This window comes from Chrysemys picta, chromosome 25 (genome assembly GCF_011386835.1).
Source record: "Chrysemys picta bellii isolate R12L10 chromosome 25, ASM1138683v2, whole genome shotgun sequence".
In the NCBI taxonomy this organism is placed as follows: domain Eukaryota; kingdom Metazoa; phylum Chordata; order Testudines; family Emydidae; genus Chrysemys; species Chrysemys picta.
Genome location: NC_088815.1, coordinates 6004485 through 6023457, shown reverse-complemented (window position 1 = coordinate 6023457; position 18973 = coordinate 6004485). Strand labels below are relative to the sequence as shown.

The 18973-nt window shown below is 41.3% G+C and overlaps 1 protein-coding gene across 5 annotated transcripts in view; it reads left to right on the top strand.

Moving 5' to 3' along the window:
• Window positions 1–18973, top strand: part of BTBD2 (BTB domain containing 2) — a 38645-nt gene that overhangs the window by 2848 nt on the left and 16824 nt on the right. For 2 of the 5 annotated variants that reach the window (XM_065578627.1, XM_065578626.1), the window contains exons 2-5: window positions 8452–8571; window positions 13965–14121; window positions 17720–17825; window positions 18586–18783. In XM_065578627.1, coding sequence (XP_065434699.1) covers window positions 8452–8571; window positions 13965–14121; window positions 17720–17825; window positions 18586–18783 — 581 coding nt within the window. The remainder of the gene's footprint in view (window positions 1–8451; window positions 8572–13964; window positions 14122–17719; window positions 17826–18585; window positions 18784–18973) is intronic. The other 3 variants (XM_065578630.1, XM_065578629.1, XM_065578628.1) reach the window with 2 other exon arrangements.

Genomic DNA, 18973 nt, shown 5'->3' with positions numbered 1-18973 from the left:
ACCTACTGCTTTGGGAGATACCTAATGCGTTTAGTCATTCAAGTGATGAGTGACTGCAATTGTCCCTCGTTTTAACACTGAACAAAGCAGTCAGGGATCCAGTGAATTCTTACATTATTTTTCTTAAAATTAACGCTTTGCAAGGGAATTCTTGCTACAATACCTTCCTAATTATTTCTTTTGTCTTGGCTATCTGTGTAAATATATTGTCTAGAAACTTTCCCCTCAAAAAGTATGTCTCTAGTTTTCTATTTTAATCCAGCTTCTATTTCCTTTGTTGATAGCGTTTAGGAAAATAAGAACACACTTTTATGTTACAACTAGAAATGATCAAAGTAGACTTACTTAAAGATAAGCTTGAAAGCAAAAGGGAAATTTGAGTTAAGCATATTTCTTTTCTGCATGCTATGCTAACTAGGTTGTGGGAGACTTTCAGCACAGAAATAAGTTTGTAAGTAACCTTTTAAAACTTCTTGCCTTGAAACTCTCCTGGTACTTTCTGGTTCCTTGGCGCGATATCAAATAGCATCATGCTATGACATCACAAGTATAGATTACATATGTTGCAATAAGACTTCTGGTGTTTGTGGTCTTGCATTCTGGGATACATTGGTGATCCAGGAAGTACCAAGAGGATTTGAGAGGCAATTAGTTAAATTTTTGTTTAAGCAACTTAACAAACACTTCTGTGCTGAATGTCTCTGCAACAACCTGTCTGGTCGAGGGCATTCAGCACAGAAACTTATTTAATTCACAGTTACTTCGTGGTTCACCTTTAATTTTGTCAGTTTATTTGAGGGGTGTAATGATTTTGATTCATTGACCTGTTTGTGAAAACAGAGTTCCATGGCCCTGCAGTTTTTTTAAATAAATCTCAGAATTAGGGCTTTCAGACAATGACTAAAGGTTATCCAGACTGTAGAAGAGTTTTTTTTTTAATCAAGTGATTTACAAACAAAGCCAAATACAAAAAGTGGTTATGAGAGGAGCATACTCTAGTACATGAAAGTTGACTTGGCTCCTGCCTATCTGTTAAATGTGGCGTTAGCAGAGCTATTCTGTTGCTACTTGCTCGCCTAGAAAGTGCATTGTAGAGGGGATGTATTTGTAGTTTTAACTGGTAAATGGTGCATCCGAAGAAGTGGGCTGTAGTCCACGAAAGCTTATGCTCTAATAAATTTGTTAGTCTCTAAGGTGCCACAAGTATTCCTGTTCTTCTTTAAGTGATTGTGGTTTGCATTGTTGTTGTGCAGTCCAGAAATGGTGGGGGAATGTAGAGGGGATTACTGGGAACTGTTTCTTGTTTTGTCCCCATAGCATTTCTGGGAAGATAAAGTTGCCAACTATTTATGCACGATACAGTCAAGAAAACTTGACAGAAATTTGAGCTTGAAGTTTCTGTTTTTAATATAGTTGTAGAAGAAAAACAAATATCAGATGGATCACAAATGGTAGCCAAACCTTCAACTAGGCTGTGAAGGCAGTATTTGGCGTAATGGAGCTATTCCTTTATTCCTCTGTCAGCCTTTGTAAAATATAAATCCTATAATGGTGTAGGCTTTGAACTACCAACTAGTAGTATAGTAGAAGGAATGAATCGGGGCGGTAGTAGGAAATGATCTAATATTCCTGGTTCTTTAGTGGTTTATAGAACAGCTAGGTGATATTGAGTTACAGATATTCTGGCTCCAGGAAAATATTCTTAGAAGCTTCCAGAAACTTCACAGGTGGATGAACAAGTTAATTTAGCCTTTCATGAGGTTTCTGTGACTTTCTTTACATAATCTCTTAGCTTTTGGTACATTAAATTTCTAAAAATCAGATTCTTGCATTACAAATTTTCAGACTCCCTTAATGTTTACTATTGACAAAATATCAGACATTGCTATTCACTTGCTAAATCTTTTCATGCTGCTTCTGTCACTTACAGTAAACTACTACATTTACTCACTTTATTTTGGCTACCATCTTTGTATGCGTTGTTAAAAAAACAAAACTCTTTGTGAATTCTAATTGTGTCAAATGATTATTAGTAGTGAGAGCTTAGGACACTAGGGATCCTTTGCCCCTTTTGAGAACAGCCACATGAGTGTGCGCACACTTTCATTGACGGTAGAAATAGGAAAGACATCTGGATTATCCAGCTCATCTTCCTGCCAGTGCAGGATTGTTCCCATTAATTTTTCTAGTGGATGGTTTAATTTGGCTCTAAAGAGACATCAACTTGAAATCTAATCACTCTAAAAAATGAGTTAAAAATAGTTTCAGGTGCTATACCTTCCTTTGAGTCTCTTTGACACTTTCCCATTTTTAAAAATCTCTTTCCAGTTACTGTTTGAAAGACCCACAGAAATAGGGGAAATTGACTGACTATAGGCGGGAAACAGTGAAACTAACTACATACATTAGACAACAAATGTTTTTCCATTTGTCTCTATAGTAACCTTGAGTTTTACTTGTAACATTAGTGGTAAGCAATCTTCAGACTGACATGTAATGTTTAAGTTGATGGTGTACCTTTTGAAGTTCCACCATTCTTCAGATGTACCGTAATAAAGTTCCATTCTTGGAGTCTTGTGCTTCCAATGTGAGATCTGCTGGGACATCCCCTTGCTAAGAATTTGGAGGGCTCTCCGCTATAAACTAAACCAAAGTGATTTGTCCATTGAGTGAAATGCCAGCAGGAATTGTGAAAAGTTAGTTTTAAAATTTCAAGTCCTTTCAGAATGGTCTCTGAAGGTTCCTTATCACTTGGGGCTGCATGTGCCATGATGTTGGAACCCTCAAGAGCAGCTACAAGCCTGTTATTTTTTACTTGATTTTTAGTAACAAGTAAAGTATGTAACTTTAACCTGACCGTTTTCATTAAGTTTTACTGCCACTTATATAAAAAACACTTTCATTTCATTTAGTGATTTTGATACCATGAATCAAGTCTCTTAAAATTTGTTCTTGTGGTCTGTCTTCAAAATTATTCAATGAAATACATCCTTGTATACAGTATTCCTTTTAGTGTACTGCAGTTTGCTGCGTTTCTAGCCCTTTGAAGAAACCAGAATGTCAGGTAACAATTGGGGAAACAATTCAGTAGCCAAATTAGTCTTTCTCCTTCCACTAGAGGAAAGGGTTCTTCAATGATACAGTGACCCCCTTCCCCACCAGCTGACACAGCTAGCAAAATATCATGAAAATTTGCCAGTCAAGGCACAATTTCACTTACCTTCCTAAAAAAACTAAAGATTTTACTGAACCAGCTCCTGTTGGTGAGAGAGACGTGAGACACGCTTTCGAGTTACACAGAGCTCTTCTTCAGGTCTGGGAAAGGTACTCAGAGTCCAATCTTGCTTGTTGATTTCTGTAATGTGAATGACCTAGTCATCGGCAGAACCCTATTTGAACATGGTGAAATTCACAAGTTGACATGGTGTTCTCCAAATGGCAGAGATAAGAACCAGATTGACCAAATCATGATCAATGGCAAGTGGCGACGCTCGCTGAGAGATGTGAAAGTGAGAAGGGGTGCAGATGTTGGCAGCGACCACCACCTTGTGACAGGCTCCATCAAACTAAAACTGAGAAGCGTGGGTCCACCAAACAAGGGACATATTAATTATGATATTGGCAAGCTAAAGTCCCTTGAAATACAGAAAGTCTTCGTTCTGCAGTTAAAGAACAGGTTTCAAGCACTTGCAGACCTTGATGAAGAGGAGGGGAATGCAGATGAGGAGATCAACAAGAAGTGGGGCAAAAGTAACAGCAATTTATAAACAGAGCAGTGAAGCCTGTGTAGGCTACAGGCAGAAGAGAAGGAAGGAGTGGATTACACCCAGCACATGCAACGCCATAGAAACCGGACAAGCCCCGAAGAAAAGTTCTAAAGACACAAAATCCCAGAAGCTAAAGGACAAATACCACGAGCAGTATAGCAAGGCACACTGGGAAGTCAAACACCTTGTGAGAGTGGACAAACGGCGTTATATTGATAATCTGGCAACACCAGCAGAGGATGCAGCTGTTCGTGGTGAACAAGGAACCGTCTACAAAATGACGCGGCTTATCAGTGGTAACCGGCAGACACCAACAAACACTCTCATCAGGAACAAACAAGGGCACCTAATAACAACCGAAAAAGAACAAGAAATGCACTGGACGGAGCATTTCAAAGAATTGTTGATCAGGGAGCCACTTAAAGAGGAAGCAAATATCTAGGAGGCAGAAGAAGATCTTGATATCAACACAGACACCCCAACTAAGGAAGAGATCATTCAAGCCATCAAATCCTTAAAAAAATGGGAAAGCTCTTGGCAAGGATAACTTGAATGCAGAATTGTTCCAGGTAAATCCTAAATTAGCAGTATCTATCCTGGCCCCTCTATTTACATCGGTCTGGGAAGGGGAAAAAGTGCCAGATGAGTGGACCAATGGGGTTATAGGGAAGATACCAAAGAAAGGAACTCTCAGTGATTGTAATAACTTGTGTGGTATCTCACTTTTATCTGTGCCAAGCAAAGTATTGTGTAGGATCATAGTCCAGCGTATATCAGAGGCAGTTGATCGCATTCTCAGAAAAGAGCAAGCTGGTTTTTGGAAAGGGCGTGGATGCACAGACCAGATCTTCACTTTACGAAACATAATAGAACAGTGCTTAGAGTGGCAACGGCAACTCTACATAAATTTCATAGACTTTGAGAAGGCTTTTGATAGCATTCACAGGACCAGCCTATGGCACATTCTGTGGGCATTTGGAATTCCTTTCCATATAATCAACATCATCAACGGTTCTATTTCAACTTTACATGCAGTGTTGATCACAGTGAGCTCAGTTTTGAAGTCAAAACAGGAGTACGTCGGGGTGTGTCATGTCTGCAATCCTCTTCAACATTGCCATCGACGGGGTAATGCTGCGTACAACAGAAGACATGCCAAGAGGCATTAAATGGACACTCTTCTCATCCCTTGAAGACCTGGACTTTGCAGATGATGTCGCTCTCCTATCACATACCCAACCCCATATACTAGAAAAAACAACTCGACTCAACGCATTCAGCCAGGAAATTGAACTGAAAATCAACCGCAATAAGACTGATATCATGACCTTTAATATTGCCTCACCATCACCAGTACGGATAGAGGATTATGTTCTCACCAATGTAGAAACATTCACATACTTGGGCAGCACCATCAGCCAGGACGGTGGAACAAGCCAGGACATCCAGAACAAAATCAATAAAGCCAGGAATACCTTCAGGAGCTTAAATATAGTCTGGAAATCATCAAAATACAACACCAAACTTAAGATTTATCAGAGCTGCGTACTTTCAACACTATTTTATAGTGCAGAATGCTGGGGAATGAGAAAGTATGTCATGTCCAAACTGTCTTCATTTCATACAACCTGCCTCAGAAAAATCCTCCGTATCTTTTGGCCCAGAACAATCTCAAACCAAGATCTATTGACACAGTGCGGCCAAGAGGATCTGAGCACCATCATTGCCCGGAGGCGTTGAAGATGGATCAGTCATGTGCTTCAGATGGAAACTGATTCCATCACCAGAGTAGCAATAAGATGGACACCTGAAGGTAAGCAAAAATGAGGCTGCCCGAAAACAATATGGCGAAGAGCTGTGGAAGTCGAGCTGAAAAACCCGGGGCACAGCTGGGGAACCATTGAAAGACTTGCCAGAAACAGACAGAAGTGGAGGAGCATCGTCACTTCCCTAAACGCCAGAGATGTTATAGGAACGTGATGATGATGACCTTTGCCATACCCGAAGAAGAGTTCTGTTTAGCTCGAAAGCTTGTGTCTCTCACCGACAGAAGTTGGTCCAATACAAGATATTACCTCACCTACCTTGTCTCTATAATATCCTGGGCCTGACGGACTTGCATGGCTACAACAACTCTGCATATAACGATTTTACTAACTTATAAAGTACTCTGCATAAAATAATTGTTTAATTTGCTGAAAGGAACATCTTTTATAAAAAGGGAAATCTTATCAAAGTTGCTGTGCAGGAAAAGGGTGTCTTTAAAGATACCACGTACACAGAAATCACACTCTTGTGTCTCATGCCTTCTGTCATACAGAGAAGCTCCATAGGTCTTGAGACTTTTGGACCTCTGATGCACTGGCTGGGTTTGAGAGCTCTGTCGTATTGAGCATGCTTCAGCCTCAGAGGCTCCAGAACTTTCCAGCTTGTTTCCTTTATGACAACAGTTGGGAAATGGTTCCAGTCCTGTCACAGCTCCAGCTTTGCTGGTTCACCAAATTCTTCTGTGGAAAGAAAACCTTGATGCAATATATGCACTTACTTTCGCTGTCTTCACTGTATTTGAGATTAGATTGCAACCACCGAGGAAAAAAGGATGAACTTGTCTAAATTTTTAAGTACATTTTTCAGAATTTAGCTTCTCTGATGCATATGGCAGGCACCATAACTTTCATATTTGCATGTTTTCTAATGGACCAAATACTGTAATTCTTAAATGTCTGTTTAGCTAGAGGTGCCTGTCAACAGATGAAGTTGGCTTGCATTTACATGAGAAAATTGTAAAGAACAGATTCTCTAGCATCAAAATTGTTTTAAGACAGCACTCCAAATTGATATTCTTCAAGGTAGGGAATGTGACTTTTTGTGTTAGTTGCAGTGTGACGTTATTGCAGTGTGTAAATGGTTTGTGTGTACCCACCATTACCACTTTGTGCTTGCATTTAAATATTACCAGTTTTTTAGGTTTATAATATAAAATTTTCAGAAAGTGAATAAGGAAAAGTTATTTACTTGTTCCTATAATATAAGAACTAGGGGCCACCAAATGAAATTAATGTGCAGCAGGTTTAAAACAAATAAAAGGCAGCTCTTCTTCAAACAGCGCAGTCAACCTGTGGAACTCCTTGCCTGAGGAGGTTGTGAAGGCTAGGACTATAACAGGGTTTAAAAGAGAACTAGATAAATTCATGGAGGTTAAGTCCATTAATGGCTATTGGCCGGGCTGGGTAAGGAACGGTGTTCCTAGCCGCTGTTTGTCAGAGGGTGGTGATGGACGGCAGGAGAGAGATCACTTCATCATTACCTGTTAGGTTCATTCCCTCTGGGGCACCTGGCATTGGCCACAGTCGGTAGACAGGATACTGGGCTGGATGGACCTTTGGTCTGACCCACTATGGCCGTTCTTATGTTCTTGTTCTTGTGTTCATTGGAGTTTGTGTGACCAGAAGTAGTAAACATCCCTACAGAAAATGAGACTGGAGCACTTGTTTTTTTTTTTTTTAATAGAGAGTACTAGGAAAGGTTGTTCCTCCCAGGATGCAGTGCTAGCCAGTCAGTGCTCTCCGCTGCTGAATATTTTTGTGGGAAGGTTGAGTACAAAACTATGGGGAGATGAATACATTTTCAGACAGCTTGGAGGAGGATCTCGGTCTGGTGTGGAAGGAGCTTGCACACTTCCTTTTTAACTTTAAAAATTATTTTTGATTAATGTCTCATTTCTAGTGGGGAGATAAAAGGATGGAAAACAGTCTTGTTAAGTAAAAACAGTGAGGCGGTCTTGTGGCACCTTACAGATTAACAAATTTATTTGGGCATAAGCTTTCATGGGATATGCCCAAATAAATTTGTTAGTCTCTAAGGTGCCACCAAGGACTCCTAGTTGTTTTTACTGATACAGACTAACACGGCTACCCCCTCTGAGTCTTGTTAAGACTCCTTTTGGTTTTCTGGGTGTGATGTCCAGTATTTTAGCAAGAGTAATTAGGACTTTTAAGGTCTGGCTACACTGCAATTAGACGCCTCTGGCTGGCCTGTTCCAACTTTGGCTCAGGCTAAGGGTCTGTTCAATTGCAGAGCCCAAACATTGGCACTACAAGTTCAACAGCCCCTTAACCCCAGCCCTGTGAGCCCAGTTAGCTGGCATTGGCCAGCGGTGGGTTTTTAACTGCAGTTTAGACATACTCTTAAGTTCTGTTCCCAGCTCTCGTGATTCAATGGGGCACCTTGAGTTACTTACTCTCGTTTGTACCTCCATTTCTTAATCTGTAAAATGGGTCTACCGCACAAGGGGTTACGAAACTGTAAAGTGCTTTGAGGTCCTCCAATGAAAGGTGGTACATAAGTGCAAACAATTACATTAGCACGTGTATTGTCTGTTACAAAATACATAAACTCTGGCTTTACAGGAGCCATTATATTTTTTCATTGCATGCTGGGCTGAGGGGGAGGAACTTCCAAATAGTAGTTTGCAACTTTGTCTGGTGTTACTGGTAATATAGTAGTGCTAAGGCCTAGGATAGAAGTGGATTGCTTCTGAGCACTTGACGTTAGTACTGTCAACAGTAACTGATTTCCCCTTGGGATGGGTAGGGGGAGCAGAAACAAAAATGGGATTTTCCTCCCCCCAAAATAGCAAAATGTAGTTTAATGTAGGATTTTTATTTTTATTTTTAAATGTTAGGTTTGTGTTGGCTGTGGGCAGTGCGGTCTTCGATGCAATGTTTAATGGTGGAATGGCCACAACTTCTACAGAGATTGAACTGCCTGATGTGGAGCCGGCTGCCTTCCTAGCTTTGCTAAAGTAAGCCTCTTTTATTGTACAGTGTAACTAACTTCTAACTGGGCACAGGTAATTGTGAACAAGAATATTTCAAATACAAATAATCCATTGTATCCGTTGGTTAAAACGGAGATAGTCAAGTAGCTTATATCAAATTTTTTATCTCAATTGTTATCTGGCACAACATGGTCTTTAAATACTAATTTTTGTAAATCCCCTATTCCATAGCTGATAAACCCTTTTAAAACAGCCATTGTTTATGTAAGACCTACACAAATGTCTTGCACTTCTGCTGGTTTTGCTGCACAGGTTAACGAAGGACATGTCTAAATAGTGTTTATACCTCTTTAACCGTATTGCTTTAGAAGCTGATATAGCTGAAACAGTGTGACCCCCTGGCTTGGACACAATTACACTAGGATTGTAGTAATAAGCTATATTGATAAACACCTTTATAACAGTACAGTTTCTCAGGCATTGTCTACGCTGCCTCTTTATAGCACTGCAGCTTTCTCGCTCAGGGGTGTGAAAAAACACCCCCGTGAGCACTGCAAGTTTCAGCGCTGTAAAGTGCCAGTGTAGACAGTGCACCAGCGCTGGGAGCCACTCCCCTCGGGGGGGTGGGGTGGGGTTATTTTTTGTTTTTAACAGTGCTGGAAGAGCTCTCTTCCAGCGCTGGTGCCGTGACTACACAGCCTCGTCAAAGCACTACCGCGGCAACGCTTTAACGTTGCTAGTGAAGTCATATCCTCAGTGTTGCAAGATTTAACTGTATCTGTCAAAAATCACACCCTTATCTGAAATCATTAAATTGGTACTAAACTGTGTTTACATCAGGCCTAATGAATCCTGTTCCTAGAGCTGGCTAGATATGGATGCTAGCGCTCTTCAAAAGCGGAGGGAAGCATATAGCGCTCTTAGCATTGTCCGAGTTACAATTGGAGCTCAGTTGGAAACTGGAGGAAAACCTGTTTCCAAATGAAAGGATTTAATGGTTGGGTCTCAGCTGGTCGAATTCTGTTGAAGTCCGTGAAAACATAACTGATGCCAACTGAGGATATCTGGCTCCTAGCCTCTAGTATTTGATAATGGAAGTAAGATAAGAGAACCCCAAACCTATAACATGACTTGGCAGAATTTGATTTTTATTTTTCTGTAAATTCAGCCATTAATGTTTTTTAACTTTTTTTTTTCTGATTTGTATTGATTTTAATACATTTTCATAGCAGGGCTGCAGGGCCAGTGCCACTTTGCGCTTGCAAGGTGGGCTGTGGTCCTGGTAAGGCAGACAGGACTGCGAGGAGGAGGAAGAAACCCCAGCTATGAGAGGAGGACTCCCTACTGCTGGATAGCTCTTGCCCCCTTTGCCCCCCTCCCCATGGGGGTGCAGATGGCTCCCTGCGTTTCTGGGGGTGGGGGAGGCTGTTTTTAATGACTGGTATATTTTTTCATCCATTTCTGTGTCAGGTGAAATTGACATTTACTGATGACCAACAGTTTAAATCAAATTCTGCCAACCCTACCTATAACCTAATACTCGAGTGTCCTTTTTAAAGTTGCCAGAAAACTTGGAAGCTCCTGTGGCTTTCGGGTGCATGCTCACAGCTCTCACTAAAGGCATTGGGAGTGCTTTGTGCTTGTTAAAGGGCCACATTTTACCTGCAAAATTGACATCTTAGACCTTGTGTGAGTACTGATACCTAAACAAAATGCTGTCAGATGTCCTAATGAATAATTTTTCATACGTTGGGTAAACATTAATACGGAACATCAAGTTTACACATGCAATGAACAGTAATTGTCTTGTTTCGGTAATCTGAGTTCTTTAGCTGACTTAATTGCTCCCGTCCTCTCACTTTGACACACGTTTCACCTCTCAGGTTGTCAGGAACACTGCCTATATATAGCTTTGGAACGTATATATATATATTTTTTTGCTTCCCTTTTCAGAAAAAGTGCTTCTGCCTTAGATAAGACATCAGAGAGAAAGCAGAGCCTTAAAGGCTAAAAATATTTCCCTAGAATGAAGGGTTAGAAATCCCCAGGACTCCCTTTCAACTGACGGATATGATTTAAGATGAAAGCACCTGGAAAACATCCCCCCCCCCAAAAAAAAAAAAAAAAAAAAAAGCCAGTGCTTCCTGCCTATGGAACTAAGACCCTTTGATTGGTTCAACTTCAGTCCATATCCAGCCAAACAAAGCTGGTGTTTAGTTTTAACATCTGATTTTTAAAAATAAAGCCAAACTAAAATAGCTGTTGAGTTTTTAGGAAAAGTTAAAACTTGAGGTTATTCACTGATATCATCTGAAAGCCTGAGATTTTAGTGTGGTTGCCAAAAGGCCAATAAAGTGGTCTTCCAAGGGAAGATGATTTGAAATGATCATTCACCCGATTCCTCGTTATCAATCAAATAAAAGAAAACACTTTTTTTCTTTTTTAGCTATAAAAAAGAAAAATAAGGCTTGGATAATGTAATGACTCTTAACACTTATAGTCATACTATAAGGTATGGATGAATAAAGTTCATGCTTTACTTGTGTGGTGCAACAGTGTTGTAGATAACTTTAGATATTGACAGGGTTCTTGCCTCAATGGACTGTCAGTTTAGAAGTACTAAGGGAAGATGGGAGGAATGTTCCCACTATGAGCAGGCTGAGCAGTGAAATTTAAGTGCTTTGTTTAACAATTTTCTTGGAATTTAGCACTTGTCTTCATGCTAATTTTGAAGTGGAAGCAAGTGGTCTCCTGGATGTGGTTCAGGGCATGAGCTGATACCATGAGGTCGGGAAGAATTTTTCACCAGTGTTCAGGATTGCACTTTCTGCGATCCTTAAAGTTCAGTTACAGGCCACTGTCAGGAGCTGGACTCCAAACTTGGTGGACTAATGATTTAATGTGTGGTAGTGTCTGCTGTGTCTGCATGGTAGACCTACTCTTGCTAATGTTTTCGTTAACTCACAATGGGCTCTTGTTTGTTTAGTTTACGTAGGCTCAGTCTGCTTTTCCATTTGGATATTGGCTATTTTAAATTTTTCTTGGCTCTTAGCAGTGTAGATACTAGAAGTAAGACTGACTTCTAAACTTTTCTCAAAGCCCATTATGTATCCTGGTGTTATTTCCTTGGCTTCATGCATTGTTTCTGGGCTTGGTACTAAAACAAAACAATTAACACAGCCACGGCACTGGAAAGCACAGTGTTGTAGTACAAATAATTGGTCAATCTTTTTAAAACTAGCTTGCAATAAAAGGATGCTAGCGTCGTAAAAATAAGTTTGATGTGAGAAAGAGGGACAAAATACATAAACCAGTGGCTTGATGGTGTTAATAACAAATACTTATTTATAGAGCACCTTATAGTAAATTCTCAATGTGCTTTACAAACCGCCTCAACCTACTTTAAATTACTGTCCAGGATCTGACTTTACACAATAGTTTAGTTTATATTCTTAGAGGAGCCTAGCAAATAAAAGGTCAGCTTAGTGACCCATTCTGAGTTTGAGTGAGGGTTTAGCTGCAGACATCTGCTCTCTGGCTTTCTTCAAGATGAGACGACGGAAGGCGTCCCAAGTTCTGCTAGAGGTGGGAGGTGGGAGCTGGGAATAGAAATTTAGACCTTTTATGGCTGCCATCAAGGATCTTTAGTAGCTTTTTTATAATTGGCCCTTTTAACCAGGCAGACTGAACTTTGGTGGCTGTCTCTTGTGGCTAGTGCTGCATGCAGAGAGAGGTGTCTTCAGAAGTATTGGCATGAGCATTATAACGGCAGCACAGCACACTGATATCATGGTTTGGGTTCTCTGCCTGTCAGGACAGCTGGACTGTGAGCATAGGAAATGTCTTACCTTAGTCTAGCCACCTGCTGTGGTGATGGGCTTTTTTTGAGCCATATGCTCCCCACCCTAAACAGAAGGAGACTGGATTGTAAGTTCCCCAAGGCGTGGTCCATATCTGTGCGTTTGTACAGTGCCTGTAGAGGGGCTCTGATACCGAATGGGACCTCCAGCTGCAACTATAATATAAATAATGTCCATGGCACAGGGCTGCTAGGGTAAGTTTGGAAGACCTGGCAAGAGCCCACTGGAGAGGAGTACTGAAGCATTATAAATTAACTGTAACTTCATGTGCTCAGTGAATATTTGTCACTAAATACATTCATGCCGTTGGAATAAATGTAAATAAATTCTGCATTAAACCCCTGAAGTTTTAAAGAAAATCAGACTGTTTTATTTACTACTCTTCTGTCTTAGGCCCAGTCCTGTGCTAACCTATGCAGGTGGTCTCAATGAATTCAGCAGGACACAACTCTTAAGTGTCTTCAGGATTGGAACCTCTCTTCTGTGCTGTAAATTCCACTAGACTGGAGCTCTACCTCCCTTGAGCAACTTGCTTGGCTCAAGAGTGTCCCTGTATGTCTAGGCAGTGTGTTTTGTGTATGAGATGAGGGAGGGTCAGGTCAGACCTGAACCTTCATGAAGGCTATTGGTTTTTCGCCTTGTGAAAGAAACTTACTTTCTCACATCACTAACTCACTTCCCAGTAGAATGGGTTGCTTCCTTTGGCTAGGTTAACCTTCCAAGAGAGTCTAAAGCAGTGTGTTCCCAGCCTTTGTTGCTATGAAGAGTGAGACCAAATCTGAGATCTGACCTGGGGGCTTCATTTACTACTAAGCCATCGCTTGATTTTTTTTCATTGTAACTAACTGTTTTGCTTTCTATTACCACTCAGTTAATTGAGTGATCTGACAATTGATATAATTTGCTAGCTCAGCAATAGTGAAGTGGAACACGAGGTTTCCCACTGAAGAACCATCACAGTAAGGGTGTGTGAGAGTAATGCGAAAAATAGGTGAAGGAAATATCACATTGCATTAGGTGTAAATCTTTGTTTGAATCTTTTTATACCACAGGTTTGACCAATAAAATCATTCTTATCCTCTGAATTCGACTTGAACGCGTGTACATAGCACCTTCTTAACAATTAGTGACTAGTCACGCCATGGTTGAAGCTCTGTTCTCATTTAGTCTTTTAATTGAGCAGTTTGAAACACTTCAGCTAACTTGGCATGAGCAGGCCAAACCCAGGCCAGGCTAGAACAGTTTCTGACCATGCATCAGGCATACGTTTTTTTTAAACCATTTAGCATGAGACGTGTTATAGTTTAAAATCTCTCTTAAATGCTCCATGTATACACTACCTTTAATGGGATAGTCACAGTTATTCCAAACCGGAATGGTGGTTTATCATGGTGGCAGAGTGGGGAAGAGTAATAGCTGTAAAAGTAAGAAATTGCACCAGCATGATGAGAAAACACATAATGGTCTTTGTGAATTAGTTTTCTGTCCTGACTCTTACTGCTGTTTTCCAAGTAGTTAAAGAGGCTTACAGAGCAGTACTTGTTTGCGTACTTCCAGATTTCTTTATTCGGACGAGGTTCAGATTGGCCCAGAGACTGTTATGACAACACTTTACACAGCTAAAAAATACGCTGTCCCTGCACTTGAAGCCCACTGCGTGGAGTTCCTAAAGAAAAACCTCCGAGCAGACAACGCGTTCATGCTCTTAACACAGGTACGTTCTGAGGTTATTTGCATTTCAAGTCATTTTAAACAGGCGCAGCAGCTTTATATTATCTAGGATGATAAGGATGTTTTGGATGCACACACAAAAGAGGTGGCATAGCTTGAAAATGAACGGCTTACTGTGCTCTGGTGTATTGTTTTAGTCCAGAATTCTCGCATGACTAGCAGGAGTTTTCTTGTTAATGAAGAATGATGTAGTCCTTTAAATAGTAAAGCATGAATTGTAAGTGCTTATACCAATTGCTGTCAGTATTCCAGAAAGAACCTTTTTGGTATGCCAAGTGCCTTGTTAATGCCATGATGGTGAGACAATAGTAAATTGCTCTGTAACAAGAGAGAACTTTACTGGGCTTCATCTGCCTGGAACAAGTGTTGTGGTCTAAAGAAGTGAAACTATAAAGTATTCACTTGTTCAAATTTAGGGCAACTCCAGGAATTAAATATTCACTGTATGGAGCCCACTGGCAGCCATCTAGAAGGCCCCTTCTTTGAAGGACTTCTTTATAATACCAGGATCCCCCCACTTCTGAAGAATGCAGAAAGCGCTCGGCCTTTTTCTCCTTAGGGAAGGAAATGAGAGGTGAGTAAGATGGAACAGTTATTTGTTGTTGCAAGTAACTGGATGGTGGCCTTTTTCCTCAACAAGTGCCAGCTCGGATCTCCACTGCAGGTGATGAGCACAGATGTGGAACCTGTGGATAGTGGAGTTGGTTGAGGCTGTGTGACCCTGCCAGTGTCCTCTTGTGAGGCTGAGCTGGGGCCTCAGCTGTTATTCTTTTCCTTCTGACTGCTGTAGAGAGCCTTTAGTGGATCCTTCATTACATCTGCTGATTTATTTTGGGAAAGTTAAGTCTTTCTGCATAGAAAGCTTTTTGTTGTTATAACTGAAAAAGTTAATATTTATAAAATTCTATGCCAGTTTTTAGCCCCATCAGGAATTTTGCTCTTGTTTAGAGATCTGAGCCTTTCCTGGGCCACTGAAGGCCTTTCTAGTCATGGCTGAGGACAAATCCATGAGTTTCAAACCATAGTCCTCCTGTGATGTCACCCTGCACGTTCTGGATAAACACACTTTGCTTGTTCTGCTTCAGGGCAGGGCATGTCTGACTGCTGTTCTGTGCAGGTCTCTTACCGGTCACATATACAGTGGGAAAGCCGCCTTAGGAGAATGGGAGAAGGAAGAGATTACAAACAGAAGACCTCTCATGGTATTCTTCATGCAGTGATTTTGTGTCGTCCACATCTGGCTCCCCACTGGATGACTTCAGAGATTGCCAGGGCAGGATAAAACTTTGTCCCACAGTAATTTCTGGATTTGGAGCCATAGATGTCCCTCTGCAGTACAGGAGGAAGGGATTCTGCTTGTATTAAAGTCTCAGACGACAAAAGATATTGGATACCCAAGTGTCCACTGTCTCAGCAATACATGGGTTACTGAAGTTTCAGATGGACACATTGGCTTTTCATATTCCTTTTTCCATTTCCACAAGATTGGTTCCTGGCTCTTGACTTAAAGCACCCTTCCTATCTTGTGATCCACCTAGGTGATCAGAAACCTCTTCCATTGTGTGTGGAAGACAATAATCACTAGTCTCTGTACTTTCCATTCACTCTCCATGGCCCCCCAGGCTCTTAAAATGTCTGGCAGTACTGGCAGCCTTTCTGCGAAAAACAGGCGTATTTATGTGGAGCTGTATCGCAATGACTGGCCGATAAGAGATTCCTGGCTCCAAGGCCAGGTCCAGTCCTTGAGCCTGGAAATCAACCTCAAAAGTCCATTTTTACTGCAGCACAAATAGTTTTGAAATGAAAGTTGTAGACTTTAGATTTGCAAAGGTATGTCTCCCACAAGACAGGTTGCAAATAATTCTCTGGTCCTGGAGCCCCATTCATCCTCAGGCAACTATGATTTGCATCCGTGACACTCCTGGTCAGATTCTGTTGGAGATCATTGCGGGGTTGGATGAGATGACCAGATCAACAGGGGCTTGAAAACACTGTCAGTGTAGCTGAGCCATCTGTTGATGGCTTCATAGTTGACCATGATGTGCTGGTGCCAGATGTGCTTGCAAATGTCACTGAGCAATGAAGAAATGCAGAGCATGCTTCCAAACACCAAGACTCCTGTAAGTCTGATATATGAAGCGACCTAGAGCGTGTCAAAGCCTAAGATGGCCAGGACTTGTCCGCATGCATTGAAAGTGCTGGCATGCAGGCCTTCCAGTGTGCTTAGCTGGGTTGCTTCACCACTGAATTTGCTGAGTCACTATTAAAGCGGGGAATTCTGCCATATTTCAGTTCTCTGATGCGCTTGAGGTCTCAGCATTTGAAACTGGTGTTACTAAGTTCTGGCTCAGAAAGCCTTGTGCAAGTCCGAGGCAGGAGGCACCTAGAGAACCAGCAGCTCCTTGAATGCAACCCTGTCTAAGCTCCTAAGTCAAAACACCTTTTTATCCATTATTTGTATTATGGTAGTGCATGGAGTCCCCGGCACGTTGTAGCACAATTGTGCTAGGTACTGTACGTATTTAGTAAGATCCGTGCTCTGAAGAGCTTAGTCTAAATAGAAAAGAGAAAGCATGGAGGATAGAAAGTATTCTTCAGGGTGACCACTGCATATTCCCACGTGTTCTGAATGGCTCCAAGGACCTTGATAGTTATGCTAGGCATAGAGGAGGTGGTACCAGATGGATTCAGGATGTTGGTGCTACGCATGTTGAACACAGAACCGCTCTGGTGCTGGGTCCTTGGCATTCAATCTGGCGACCTTGGTGCCACTTATGCTTGGCATAGAACCACTCTGAGGACTCTTGTATGACCAGACTTAATCCACTTACACCATTGTGAATTTCCTTACTGTAAGTAAATCGATCTATTTACACCTCTGCAAACCCTCATGTAGACAAAGTGCACTGGCACAAAGCAGAACTTGCACGAGTGCAGGCTGCTTCAGTATGTTACTGGTTTCACTTTGCATCAATGTGCTGTGTCTATATTACGGCATTTTCACTCGATGTAATGACATTGGTGAAGTTGTACAGTGCAAATTTCTTTAATGTAGATTGGCCCAATTTACTCAGGCACTACCTTCCCCCTCTTCTGAGGTAGCAGTCTCAATTACACTTGCTCTCAGACAAAGGAAGCCCTTCTATAAAGGGCTTTCTTACATTTAGTTTGATTTTTTTTTTTTTAAATAAAGTTAACCCAGTAGAGTTTACCCCACTATCAGCTGACACATTGAACCTGACTTGTCCCTGTCTCTGCTGCCTGCAAAGTTATAGTTAACATGGTGCTAGTTAACAGGACTCTTCAGTCTTTCTAACTTGAGGTAACTTTTGAGTGAAGATGTATTCAGCTAAATTGGAGCCAAGTTTTCTTCAAGTATGTGTATTGTTACTCTTCCTTAACTAGCTGTGAAAGACTAAGCTATGTTGTCTGTGTCATGAATTCATTTGGCTTGCAAACTAGTGGTAAATTCAATAATTGGAGAAAGATGCTTTAAAATATCCTTGATCGTTATATTGGCTGCAAATAAGGAACTGAAAACAACTTTTTCTTTGCATTAATGATGGATGCTTCGTTGTTAGGCAAGACTCTTTGATGAACCGCAGCTGGCCAGCCTGTGCCTAGAGAACATAGACAAGAACACATCAGATGCCATCAATGCTGAGGGGTTCACAGACATTGATTTAGGTAAGCTTTTTTCCTTTCTGCAGACTCGTGTAATCTAAAAGTCAAGCTTGTAACAAGTTTTTTTACTTGGCAATTTGTCCTTGTGGTTTTGGCCCTAGCTGTCTAGGGCCAGCTTCTCAAGGGCTGGGACGGACAGTCCCTGGGCTTAATCATATAGGGGCAGGGGATTCTCAGCAGAACTCTTAGAACTAGACACTGGCATTCATATCCCTTGGTGCTGTGACACTTTGATCTCTGGGGCATGATACAAAGTCTGTCCTTTCTGTTGCTGTTGGCTGGTGGGTTTAACATACCCTCTGTGGGAGGAGTTGGCAGTGTTTTGACTTGAAACAAGATTCAGGTGTTAAATATTTTTATGTCCAGAGACACTGTAGTCTGCGCGTTTCATAAATGGAACTTAAAAGTCAAAATATTCACTTTCTATTGCCAGTGGGGTAAACAGTCAAATTAAGGCATGGATAATACAAACTTTTTGGCTCTTATCCTGTTTCTGTTCAAGTTTGACTTGTAGGTAACCAGAAATTCCTTCTACTGCACACCAGTAAATGTATCCACTCTGTAGGCACTGCTGCTGTTGCAGTGACATGCCTACTTGTGGAATTACTCATCAGGTTGTGGGCATACAGTGCTTAGGAGCAGTCCTGCAGTTCTGAATTCCGACTCCTTTCCTCACCTTGGGATTCTGCATTGGGAACTTTGGCCACTTAAAAATCAGGACATATGGGTCAGTGCCTAAAGTTGTTGCTGTCCTGCCTTACAGACACCCTGGTTGCGGTGCTGGAGCGGGATACCTTGGGGATTCGGGAGGTTCGTTTGTTTAATGCAGTGGTTCGCTGGTCGGAGGCAGAATGTCAGCGGCAGCAACTTCAGGTGATTCCAGAGAACAAGCGGAAAGTACTGGGCAAAGCGCTTTCTCTTATTCGCTTCCCATTGATGACTATTGAGGAGTTTGCAGCAGGTAACTGAATAAAGGCGCTTCTGGGAGACCTGGTCTCCACTTCCGAATCTTAGAGGATCAAGTATATTTACAAAAAAAGGATTTTCATAGAATATCCTAAACTGCTCAAAATACTTGTTAGATATTTGTTGTTGGACATCAAAAGCTACAGGTACATCACACAGCTTATCAGTAATTCAGTTTTAAACAT